This window comes from Trichoderma gamsii (assembly GCF_001481775.2).
Source record: "Trichoderma gamsii strain T6085 chromosome Unknown Scaffold_17.2, whole genome shotgun sequence".
In the NCBI taxonomy this organism is placed as follows: Eukaryota; Fungi; Ascomycota; class Sordariomycetes; order Hypocreales; family Hypocreaceae; genus Trichoderma; species Trichoderma gamsii.
The window spans coordinates 65135-77876 of NW_020171354.1; the positions used below are offsets into that span (position 1 = coordinate 65135).

The 12742-nt window shown below is 49.4% G+C and overlaps 3 protein-coding genes across 3 annotated transcripts; 1 reads left to right on the forward strand and 2 right to left on the reverse strand.

Annotated features, from left to right (window-relative positions):
• Nucleotides 1–425: 425 nt before the first annotated feature.
• TGAM01_v205432 (heat shock 70kDa protein 4) lies at nt 426–3009 on the forward strand (the record flags this gene model as incomplete). Its single annotated transcript, XM_018802747.1, has 6 exons — nt 426–441; nt 561–622; nt 708–739; nt 835–2296; nt 2358–2645; nt 2716–3009. The coding sequence occupies 6 exons, from the start codon at nt 426–428 to the stop codon at nt 3007–3009; spliced, it is 2154 nt and encodes a 717-aa protein (XP_018663864.1).
• Nucleotides 3010–3916: 907 nt separating this feature from the next.
• Nucleotides 3917–7319, reverse strand: TGAM01_v205433 (hypothetical protein; the record flags this gene model as incomplete). The annotated part of the gene is made up of 4 exons (XM_018802748.1): nt 3917–4160; nt 4254–6232; nt 6317–6817; nt 6882–7319. 4 exons carry the CDS (start codon nt 7317–7319, stop codon nt 3917–3919), a joined length of 3162 nt encoding a protein of 1053 aa, XP_018663865.1.
• A 752-nt stretch (nt 7320–8071) lies between these two features.
• On the reverse strand, nt 8072–12385 carry TGAM01_v205434 (hypothetical protein; the record flags this gene model as incomplete). Its single annotated transcript, XM_024549642.1, has 5 exons — nt 8072–9855; nt 9934–10250; nt 10323–10837; nt 10911–12047; nt 12158–12385. 5 exons carry the CDS (start codon nt 12383–12385, stop codon nt 8072–8074), a joined length of 3981 nt encoding a protein of 1326 aa, XP_024405591.1.
• Between the last annotated feature and the right edge of the window lie 357 nt (nt 12386–12742).

A 12742-nucleotide genomic window follows, 5' to 3' on the forward strand; every position in this document is an offset into this window, starting at 1 on the left:
GTACCCCGATGGGCACTTTTCAGCAGGCTGCGGCACGTACTGAATTTTTTCTTCAGGTTCGCATTAGTACCTGATCTCACCGCCCACCACCCGCAAGAGCCAGGCCTCCAGGACTATTTGGCATCCCACTTTGTATCGCAACCGCCACTTATCTGAACGGCCCCTCTACTCAGATCTTTTTTCCCCCCTTCCTTTTTTCTTTCTTTCTATAGTCTTCACCTTATCCTCACCCTTCACCCATCAGGCTTGATCGAGTATATCCTGCCTTTACGCCTCTACGCCCTTTGAGCAACAAACTTCTTTTTTTTTTTTTTTTTTTTAACTCCCTCTAGCTCGGGCCCCTCAGTCGACCACGCAAGTGCGACTGTATACCTATCGAGACTCTCCGAGGACAGGGATCAATAGCAAAACACCAAAGAGACATCATGACTTCCGTCGTCGGTATGTTCCCCGCAGCCGCACGTTCATTCTTATGCTTATTTCTATACTGCGTCCCTCTTTGCTACAGATTGGAAAAAAGAATCGCTCTCATGCTGACCATCTTCCCCCCTGCGTCGCAGGTGTCGATTTCGGAACACTCAAGACGGTGATTGCTGTCGCGAGAAATCGCGGCGTCGATGTGGTATGTGAATGTCATGGACCAACAACCATCGTCGGTACTCACCAAAGCTGGACCATCGCTGACAGAAAACCTTGATTACTTCTAGATCACCAATGAAGTGTCCAACCGAGCAACCCCGTACGTCCTACCCAATAGCCTTATCAGCGACATTTCTCCCTTCCCACCTTCAATCACATGTAAACGCTATTGCTAACCAGAGTGCTGCAATACAGATCTCTAGTAGGATTCGGCCCCAAATCACGCTACCTCGGTGAGGCCGCCAAGACCCAGGAGATTTCCAACCTGAAAAACACTGTCAACTGCCTCAAGCGTCTTGCCGGCCGCTCCTTCAGCGACCCCGATATCCAGATCGAGCAGCAATATGTTACCGCACCCCTTGTGGACATCAACGGCCAGGTCGGCGCTGAGGTCAACTATCTCGGCAACAGCGAGAAGTTCACCGCAACACAGCTTGTTGCCATGTACTTGAGCAAGATCAAGCAGACTACCGCCAGCGAGATGAAGCTTCCCGTCAACGATATCTGCCTGAGCGTCCCCGCTTGGTTCACAGACTCTCAGCGTAGAGCGCTGCTGGATGCTGCCGAGATTGCTGGCCTCAAGGTTCTCCGACTCATGAACGACACCACTGCCGCTGCTCTTGGCTGGGGTATCACCAAGCTGGATCTCCCTGCTGCGGAAGAGGCACCTCGACGGGTGTGCTTCATTGACATTGGTCACAGCAACTACACCTGCTCCATCGTTGAGTTCAAAAAGGGCGAGCTGGCCGTCAAGGCTACTGCCTGGGAACGCAACTTTGGTGGCCGAGACTTCGACAAGGCTCTTGTGGACCACTTGGCGAAGGAGTTCAAGGGCAAATACAAGGTTGACATCTATACCCATGGCAGGGCTATGGCTCGTACCATTGCTGCCGCTGAGAAGACCAAGAAGATTCTCTCTGCTAACCAGCAGGCTCCCGTCAACATTGAGTCCTTGATGAACGATGTGGATGCTTCAGCCATGGTCACTCGACAAGAATTTGAGGCCATGGTTGAGCCTTTGCTCGCCCGTATTCACGTGCCCCTTGAGCAGGCCCTTGCCCAGGCCAAGCTCACCAAAGATGACATTGACGTCATCGAGATTGTCGGTGGTGGTTCCCGAGTGCCCGCGCTCAAGGACCGCATCCAGGCATTCTTCGAGAAGCCTCTGTCCTACACCATGAACGCCGATGAGGCTGTTGCTCGAGGCTGTGCTTTCAGCTGTGCCATCTTGTCTCCTGCTTTCCGAGTTCGTGACTTCACCGTCCAAGACATCATCAGCTACCCTATCGAGTTCGGCTGGGAGAAGGCCCCTGATATTCCCGATGAGGACACCAGCTTGACTGTGTTCAACAAGGGTGGAGTTCTGCCTTCGACCAAGATCCTCACATTCTATCGAAAACAGCCGTTTGACCTGGAAGCTCGCTATGCAAACACTGAAGATCTTCCTGGAAAGACGAACCCTTGGATCGGCCGCTTTTCTGTGAAGGGCGTTAAGGCTGATGGCAAGGAAGACTTCATGATTTGCAAGCTCAAGGCCCGAGTCAACATTCACGGCGTGTTGAATGTGGAGAACGGTTACTACGTCGAGGACCAGGAAGTCGAGGAAGAGGTCAAGGACGATGACAAGAAGGAGGATGGCGACAAGAAGGATGCCGATGTAAGTATCCAATACAACTGATGCGCGTGGAATTACAGACTTTACTAACATACCGTAACAGGCTATGGACACCGACGGCAAGACTCGCAAGGTGAAGAAGCAGGTTCGAAAGGGTGACTTGCCTATCGCCAGTGGCACTTCATCGCTTGATGCCAGCTCAAAGACTGCCCTGACCGAGAAGGAATCTGCCATGGTCATGGAGGATAAGCTAGTTGCCGATACAGAAGAGAAGAAGAATGAGCTTGAGGCCTTCATCTACGATCTCCGAGCCAAGCTTGACGAGCAGTACGCCGAGCATGGTAGTGAAGAGGAGAAGTCCGAGATCAAAGCCAAGCTTGAGTCAACAGAGGTATGTTATGGGCATTTACTCTATAGACGCTTGAATTGTTCGTGAATGGTTCAGCTAACGTTTGATATAGGACTGGCTTTACGACGAAGGCGATGATGCTTCAAAGGGCGTCTACGTCTCCAAGATTGAGGAGATTCGTGCTCTCGCTCTGCCCATCATCAACAGATACCAGGAGAAAGTCGAGGCTGAGCGCCGTGCCGTCCAGGAGCGAGTCGAGGCTGAGCAGGCTGCCAAAAGAGCCGCTGAGGAAGAGACTCGCAAGGCTGCTGAGGCCGAGAAGGCAGCCCAGAGCGGATCAGACCAGGAAATGAAGGATGCTGATGCTCCCCAGACCGAATCTGAGGAGACTGGCGACCCTAAATAAAAAACGCCACGGAAAAGATAAAATTGGCGAGAGATGAAAACAAAACAGAGAAAAGAGGTATACAGCATAAAAAATTGACCTTCGTCAAAGACACACAAAGGGAGGTATTATCATGAAGAGGAAAACTTGTCTACGCATTCTAGATCCATTTTATATCATACGTCCCAAGTAGCTACGATTTTTCATATATTTGAAGGAAATTATTCTAGATTTTGGTCTATTGGCCGTTACATGTCGTTAAAACTTGACAGCAATAGGTGACTCGTCTATGCTTGTAAAGATCATTCTTATTGGAACCTTTCCCCTTTTCTACTTTCCCATCTCTTATTTCGGCCCACGGCTTTTCGCCTGGCTGAGCCTGATGCATGTCCTATTCTCTGGCTTTTCCCATACCTTTTACAACTGACGCGATTTAATTTCTTATGAAGGGCTTGGAAATCATTTCAAAATCTATCTCTTGTTTTGATGCCACATAACTGCGTTTTACAGACTTGATATTTTTTCCTCCCGTTCTTCTTTTAGCCGCTACATTCTTCTACTCGATACACACGATTGCCATTTCCCGTGACAATTGTAAGCCGGAACCTCCCCATGGGCTCTCCCAGACCAGGTTCTTTGTTTTCGCTACCGAATATGCATGTGAGGCAAGAGAAGCCAAGAAACACAGATTGAAACGTGTTCCAAGTTCCAAGCAAAAATAGGAAAGAAAAAGAAGGGAAGAAAAAAGAGAAAGAGAGGTATGAAGTCAAAATGCTTTTATAGTACGAGGAAAGAATATAAGGGATAAGATATGTCAAGAATAGCGGTCACTTATGTAGGAAGTCGAGTGGCCAAAATGACTGACTGGTTAGTCACAACAAGAGGCAGCAGTTGTTTGTTTCTTCCTGTTCTTTTCCAATCAACTACTTCAAATGTCAAACAGGGGCTTCAGCTTGATAATCAGCTGCCATTCATCGTTGGTCACGTCTTTGCGGTAAAACTCCTTCAGAGTGTCAATACTAGCTCGAGATATTTGGCTGTAGAGCAGATCGGCCTCTTCTAGGTGTCGTCCGTATATGGGCTGGTGGCCTCCCATCTCGATCTTGATGGCGACAGAGGGTTGGCCCTTTTTGCAGACAGGGATTTGCTTGTGGTCTCGCTCAATCGAGGTGCTAAAAGTATATCGAATCAGCATACAAGCTCAGAGGAAGTATTAATTGGGTGACACGAATACTGAGAAGTAAGGTGGAAGGATGGAAACTTACACTCTACCAAGGCCAATAATCTCCTTGGTGTTGGTCACTGGGTTGGTCTTTACAGCTGCAATTGGCGTATTGATTTTAAGCTGACCTTCCGTCACGTCAACTCCAATAACGATGGGGCCTGTCTTGTTGAAGACAGCAACTGGCTTTAAGACACAAGGGAAGACAGCCAACATCTTAGACTCTTCCTTCTTCTTCTCCAACATCTCATCCATATGCTTGGTAAAGTTATCAAACAGATGATAGATGATGTCAGCTTGGAAGATCTTGATACCTTGGTCTTCTGCATATGCCATAGCTTCTTTATCGACCTTGACATCGAAACAAAGCATCACAGCATAGTCGGGCGCTTTTTCCAGCATAACACCACATTGCATGACATCACGCTTGTAAACTGGGCCGATACCAACATTGGCCACGGGAATCTTGCAGTCTTTCAAGAAATCGAGCAGAGCCTCCAGTGAACCAAGGGTGGAAGCCTGCACGCTGACACCACGACCAGAGGTTTCGACTCTGCTGAGAAGGTTGGCCAGATCCGACTCGACCTCGTCGCAGATATCCTCTTCATCATCGTCTGGTCCAACCACCATCAGTCTCGAACCTGCAATGGCGCCTTCAAGACCAGGGGCGCTGATCTTGACACCCAAAGCAGCCTTGACCTCCTTGTTGTGAACGTACGCTGACTTGAGACGTAGCTCGCGCAGCGGCGCCGGAGTGAGTAGAGCTCTGATATTTGTCACAATCGCTCCTTCAGTGCCACACAAGACTATTCGATCACCCTCTCTCAAGATTCCGTTGGACAGGATGACATCAATAGTCATACCAAAACCCTCAATAGCCTTGACTTCCAGGACTGTTGCTTGGACCTCGGACAGATACATGAGCGAGCCGACCATACGCTCCTGGGTGAGCTGGAGGATAAGTTTCAACATATCCGGAATACCTTCTCCGGTGTGTGCTGATGTGGGTACAAGCGAGACGAATTTAGCCATAGACTTGTTCTGGTAGAAGAGCTCGGAGTTGAAACCTTGCTCTGAAAAGGCCAGCTTAGTGGCCTCCAAGCGGTTCTTGAATTCGTTTTGAACCGCCTTGCTCTGAAGCGCCAGACTGTCTTGGAAGCCATTGTTGTCCACCTTCTTCCATCCGTAAAGTCTGTCAATCTTGTTGAGAGCCACGATAAATGGCGTTTTTCTGTCGCGAAGCAGGCGCATTGACTCCAGAGTCTGTGGTTCAAGACCATGCATAATATCCACAACCAGAATAGCAATGTTACACAATGATGAACCGCGGGAACGGAGGTTAGAGAAAGACTCGTGGCCAGGGGTGTCAATGACCAAGAGACCGGGGACCTTGAACTCAAACTCATTGTTCTTGTTAACGACGGCCGTCTTCGCTTTGATGGCCTCAACCGGGAAGTACGTAGCACCAATCTGCTGGGTAATACCTCCAGCTTCGCCCTCTTGAACGTTGGTCTGTCGGATCTTGTCAAGAAGCTTCGTCTTTCCAGTATCGACGTGTCCCAGAATACAGCAGATGGGAGAGCGCAAATCGTCCTTGGATCGAGCAGCCAAGGCGGCTTGGTGGGCCTTTTCTCTCCGCTCCGCAGCTTCCTTCTTGCGCTGAGCCTCGGCTTGCTTGGCCTTTGATACGGCTTCATCTTCAGACTCGCTCTCGTCGCTCTCGTCGCTTTGATCCTCCTCCTCTTCTTCACCGTCCTCGTCCTTTTTGGCGGCTGATTTCTTCTCGGCTTCTTCGTCGGAATCGGCATCCCAGCTGTCTTTGACGTCGTCCTCTCCTCCACTATTTGCAGCGGCTTCCCAGTCATCTTCAATGTCGCTCTCTTGAGCCGCCTTTGCAGCCTGAGCTTTGGCCTCAGCATCAGCCTTTTCCTTTGCCGCCTTCTCCTCTGCTTCTTTCGCGGCTTTCTCGGCCTGAAGTCGTGCTCGTTCCGCAGCCTCAGCTAGAGCAGCCTCTTCATCTTTCTAAAAAGGAGGTAAAAATACAACATTAGTAAGGCCCATCAATGAAAACAGAAGGTAAATGGAGGGGACCGGTGCACTCATTACCTTATCGTTCTTTCCTCTCTTCTTCTTGCTATCATATACCACCTTCTTCTTAGGTGCGCCCTCTTCCTCCTGAGGTCCAATCTTAATTCCAGCTGCAAGCATCTGCTGGAGCTTCAACTCATTTCGAGCTTTCTCTTCTTTCTGTGCCTTGGTGAGGAACTTGCCCTCCTTCTTCAGCTGATCAATACGCTCCTTCTCACGCTGCTTCTTGATGGCCTTCTGCTCTTCCTTACGCTTGGCTTCTTCAGCCAATTGCTTTTCTTGCTCTTCAGCCTTGGCCCTGGCTTCAGCATCCAAGCGGGCAATCTCCTCCTGTCTACGACGAAGCTCCTCTTGTTGCTTCTGAATCAGAGCCAGATGCGCCGGAACCTTCTTCTTCTTGCCTCCTGTCTCAGCAGGAGCAGGGGCGGCAGACTCTTCAGGGGCGGCTTCCTCTTTGGCGGGAGCTGCCTTTGCGGGCTCCGGGGCTTTCGCGGCTGTAGTCGGCTTCTTCTTCGCAGCCTGGTTATGCCCACATTAGAAATCGGTATGCTTCCAAGGGCCAATGCGATGGGAGGGTTCAAACCTGTTCCTTCTTACGCTGCTTCTCGCGTTCCTTCTTCAGCTTTTCCTTCTCAGCCTTGGTGAGGATCCTGCCAGGCTCTTCAAGGTCGTCATCGTCCTTCTTAGCCGCTGTTGGGGCAGGCTTGCCCTTGCCACCCTTGCCCTTCTTTTGCGGTAGGGCGAACTCGTCATCGTCTAGAGATGCTTCGACGGGCGCTTTGGCGGACAGGTCCTCCTCCACCGCTGGTTCTGGGGCAGGCTCCTCGTCCACAATGCCCTTCTTCTTGCGCTTCTCCTTGTTCTTGCGCATGATGGCCATCAGGCCGCCACCACCAGCCTCTTCGTCCTCGCCATTCTCCTCGTTGGCCGCGGGCGCTTCATTGGCCGGGGCGATGGATTCTCCCAATTCAGCCTCCCAGTCGTCCTGGCCCTTCTTGTTACCCTTCTTCTTCGGCGCCATCTTGGTGTAGGTATTCCTGATGATACTTGATGGAGGGGCGAATCAGCAATGTTATCGACCACAACAAAAAAAAAAAAAAAGAGGAGGGGTAGCGAAAATCTAATAATTCAGATTTAGCCCCGCAATGTTGAAGAGAAGAGAAAAATAGGCGACGATCGATCTCCCAACGACGCAATGGAGGACAATGCAGAGAAGAAAAACCAACCAAGAAAAAAAAGTTCCGGAGATAATACCTGAGCTTGTCCCGCACTAAAGGCCCATTAATTGTTTGTGGTGGTTATACTTGTACCAAGAGCGTGTGTTATGGAGCCGGTGGGTTAGCCACTGGGCTTTGTCTTGCGGGGCAATGACTTTTCGTTTAGCTAGCCAGCTTTAGACTCTGACTGCCTGGCCCAGGTTGAAAAATGCCATTGGCTTGTTGGCAGATGATTTAGAGGTGAGTCATCGTGTTTGAGGTGGTAAATGGCCCATCAAATGCGACACTTGAACACGTGCTTTATTCCGTTGTTCGCGGACTACAAGAAGCAACTACTACTCGTATATATTGCCTGTCTTTACACTTCGCCCCCTGCTTTTTGACATTCCATGTCTGTAACTACGTCGAATCTTTATTACTTGACCCTTATACCCATTTCTCTTATTCTTTTTTTACTTTAAGCAAGTATGGAAACGCAATTATTAAATGCGCAGACTCATAATCATAAAATTCATTCAACGAAAACGGTAAACGCTCCATGTCTGGTACACTGCCATTACAGCGCTGGCGCTACAAGAAACTCGAGAATCTCGTAGGCGAGCTCGAAATATTTGTTTCGCCGATTCAATTCACCTTCGTGTTTAAATCCTGTAGTGAGGCTCCCTCCTTCCAGCGCATCGAGATGGTGGCAAAATAAGGCGAAGGCGTCATCAGATGCCATAGTCTTTTCCAACGAACGTAGCTTTATGCAGCGCTTCAGCAAATCTCCGTCGACGTGCATGATCCTGGGGCTTGGCTGCAAGTCTAGGCTCATAATGTCCACTTTGTCATTTATCGCAGACTTGTCGAACAAAGCCATGCCGTAGTTTTGATGTGCCAATGTCTGAACCAAGAGTAAGAATCGCCACAACTCAAGACCAAGCAGCGAAAACTGCTTCATAGAACCGTCTAATGAAACGCCAATGATATCCGAACCATCATGCGCAGTCGGTAATGTTCCGTAACGCCGCTGAGTATTATTCACAAGCCATAAAGGCCGACTGCGCGCCCGTATGAATCTCCTCACAGATGACGCTAGCATGGCTTCGAATACAACCTCAAACTCCCGATCTCGCTGTCCCAGAGGCACCCAGAGGCCTGCTATGGAGCCAGCTTGATCCGATACAAGTGTTATTGGCCATTGGCCATAGCCTTCGGCCGGAATGCCCACATCTACCATATGGATGGTTTTTCTGGAGACTTGGTCGCAGTGTATGAGTTCCATAGTGCCTTCGTCTGACTGATAGTCTATAACTTCCAACGAATGCGAGGCTGTGAGAGCAAAAAGCTTGCCTTTGAATATGCGTAGTTGGGTCGCTGAGGAATCTAGTTGAAACTGCTTGACAGGTTTCAACTTCTTTTCTGCCAAGTCGAGGATCTCCCAATGAAGTGTCTGGTCAACACAGTACAGCAATCCTTCCTCATTCCCCACTATTGAGTATATCGAGCCTTGAAGCCATTTCTTATATCGTGTCCAATACCTCAGTTGTCTGTTCTCTCCTTCACGCGAGTGAGTATCCAGCTTTTCTGTGGAGACAATTATGAGTCTTCCACGATGTGTTGTCACGATGATAAAAGGAAACACTTTGCCATCCTTTTTGTAAAGCCATTCGTGAAGCCCATGTATTTTATCATCGGAGTGGCCCAGACCAGAGATGTATTCAGTACGATTCTTATCTTTATCAGTGGGGACAGAGATGATTGCCCCGGTATCCGGATCAATAAACACTAGGGTGGGCTTATTGTCAGTAATCATGGCAACTACCAGGCAACTCAGCATCTGTGAGTATATAATCCTTGTTGGAGTGCCTTGGATGGGGATAGACCGTGGCACATTCCCAACTTGAGGGCCGAAGTCAGCCAAGAGCAATCTTGAGCCTGCGAGTACCAGCAATGATGTATGCCCATTTTGCCCAGACAGACTCTGAGAGATTCTGTGAATTGAGTGAATCGGGGGCGATGGCATTGATGGCTCGTTCGAATCTGTTAGCCAAACAAATTGCTTTTTGGTGAATCTGCGATTCTTTTGGGAAAATTCGCTGAGAAGGAGTAATCTATTGTCGCAGCAAGCAAATGTGGGCGACTCTTCTTCGAAAGGGATCGAGGAGGGAAACACGTCGACTCGTGCCACTCCGATAATCTCGGTACTCCAATTTATATCGTCCGGAGCATGGTCAGATACTCGAGCGGTAATGAGACTCCCGCAGCGAGTACCTAGGACAAGATGAATCTCGTCAGTGCCCTGATCTGCGACGGAGATGCTCGTCAGAGCCTCGAGCTCGGTACGAGCCCCTTGTTCCGCTATTATGTGTCAGTCATAGCTCGGCAGAAGCAATCAAAACAATCAAAATGATACAAGAGCACGAATGACAAACATACTGGAACTAGCTGTAATCGCTTTTGCAACAATGTGCTCCCCAGTCGTTGAATAGATGGATAGCCATGGAACTCCATCATTCATAGATGTAGCCACAACGAAGGTGCCGCTTGAGACTGTAAATATAGACACGCAAGTCACTTCGCCCTGGGCATCCCAGCTGCTTATCAAGCTGAATTCAATTTCCTGGGCTCTCATAACGTGAAGCCGAGAAACTGAATTGGTATGCGTGGAGAATACTACAATATGGCCAATGCAAAAAGCACTCTCCGCTGTTACATTAGCTATACCCAGGGCTTCCGCAATCGAGCATCGTGAACTATTGGATAATCAGTATTTTGATGCCAAAGTAAAGTTAAGATAGCCCAGACAGCCCAATGGGACGTCATACCTTCCTCTAGGAGTAGCCACATTGATGGAAGTTTCAGAGACCTGAACTATAATATCGGACACTTGAACAACATGAAGGGTTCTTGATACCAGATCAAAAGGTGTATCCTCGGCTGGAACCATGTCGACTTGGTCGAGACTTTCTGAGAATCGGAGAACAGTTGATGAATGTGGGAGCGCCAAAAGGCCATACAATACTGTTTCACTGCCGTGGCGTGTAGTGAATGTCCATGCCTGCCTAATGGGCTCGCCGGTTTCAATGTCCAGCCCAATTCTAGCTTGTATTCCCCATCTCCATTGCACCACGCTACCTTTTAGGCCACGGCAAGAAGCACTGAATATGCTGTCTTGTTTGCGCACCCTGTTCTGCTGCACGGTCGTTGGCTGGAGTTGACCGATTTGGAGATCCGTGTTGTTTGCACTCCATGTCGAAAACTCATTCGTAGTTGTCATATCAATAACGGGAGACCAGTTGGAGAGGATGCTAACCTGCTGGATGTCCTCACGGGGAGCGAGCTAAAGACCAAAAGGAGGGGCCATCATTAAACACGGGTCACAATACAAGGACTATTGTTTGACGGATGCTTACCTTCCAAATGCCTCCCGGGCCAGAATCTCCGCCAATCATGAGAACGTCGGCAAAGATGTCATAAGCCGAAGTGAATGCCGTATCGATATTGGCCTCCAAGCATCCGACATTGGTCACAGAAGGAAGCAATTCAGCCGCATCTATTTCAATGTGTATGATTGCGCCATCTTCACGTGCCAAGTAAATAATGTCTGTTTTTTCAAGATACTTCTTATTGCGAAAAGGCCGCGCCCAGGCGACCCAGAGCGGATCGCCATTCCCATGATACAGCGGCGTAGGCGCGGGCGGTTCCGCCGGCAACATTTCGAACTCTGGCGCACCCGACAGCGCATACTTTACAATGCCGATGTAGAACTCGGAGACGGCGAAAAAAGCCGTTTTGAATCTGAGCGGGATGAGCAGCAGAGGCATTTTATACTCTTTAGGAAGTCGATTGCCGACCCTTTCTTCAGCAAGGATGAGTTGAAGATTGTCACCCAACTCCCATTCATACGTTGCCATACGAGAGACGGGAGGTGAATTGACACGCTCTCTTCGAACAATGATTAATATTAGGATAATGTGATGATGGTCCTCTGGGCGAGGAAACAGAAATTCCATTTTTTGAACAACTCCGCTGACAGCCCTGATGCGAAAAGATTTGATAGGATGGACGTATTCTCGATTTGCGTACTGTCGATTGAGCTCTGGTAAGGCCTCTAATTCGTATACGATGAACATGCCTTCCGGAGTTGCTGCTGCCATGTATCGAGAAGACGGATCCACAGCAAGGTGGTAGCCCACGTAGGGTAATAGCTTAGGATTTTCATATATGCTCGTGGCAAACTCTAATCCCCCATCAGGCTTTTCTCTCACAAAGAGAAATACCATCTGACAAGATTCTAGTACTAATACGAGCATCTGTGGAGGGAGAACGCGAACTCGAAGGCCGTCGGATATTCCATCTTCGCCCGGAGAGGATGGAGAAGGCGATGGCTCTTGTTTGACAACCATATCGACTGGGTCGTCGTCCAACCCATGCTCTAAGCTACCGCCAAGAACGACGGCATTTCGAATTCGGTGTCCAAAGTCGGACTTGCGAATAACATCATGGACCTGACCATCTCTACCAAGCTCGCTGATTTGAACAAAGTGATCCTGATGAGGCCATGTCAGCCAAGAAGAAGTTGAGAAATCGAAAGGCGGTATCGGATATTGTGTAACTCGGACTCTCGTGGAATCGCTTGTCATGATGAACGGGTACTTACGCCAACGAAAGCAATGTCATTGTGAGTGCTAGAGCGCAGCCGAGCCGGGAGCACCCATCGAACAACAGGGCTCTCGACAAGAGTCTGGGATAAAATCCCACAGACTGGGGACTTCGGCAGAGGCTCAGAAGCCAGTTGTGGAGCGGCAGATGCCCTCAGGGCGGCTTGCAGGTTGACGGTTTCAGTAACCCACTCGCCGTCCCTCAAAACTCTAGTTTGGAAGGCCATTCCGCTGTTCTCGTAACACTGTCTCAGGACGGTGTGAAGATGGTGTTGTATAGGCGGAGAATTGACTCAGTATCAAAGACAGCTGGAGTATCGAGCTCGAATATTGCTTGCAGAAGCCAGACGGGGGGGCGTAGAGAAACGTGCGTTCAGAAGAGCATTTCACTTGACGCCTGGGATTAGAACAACATCTGAATGATGGCAGCCAAAGAGACGTGAGGAAAGTCAAGGGCCCAAGGTGAAGCCAGCACGAGGCCGATATATGCTTAGGCACCTTTTGATGACGCTGATGTTGGAACGTGCAGGCTTCTCACGCCTGTTGACGGAAGAGGGTGGTCAGGCGCTGGTGCTCTGAGAGAG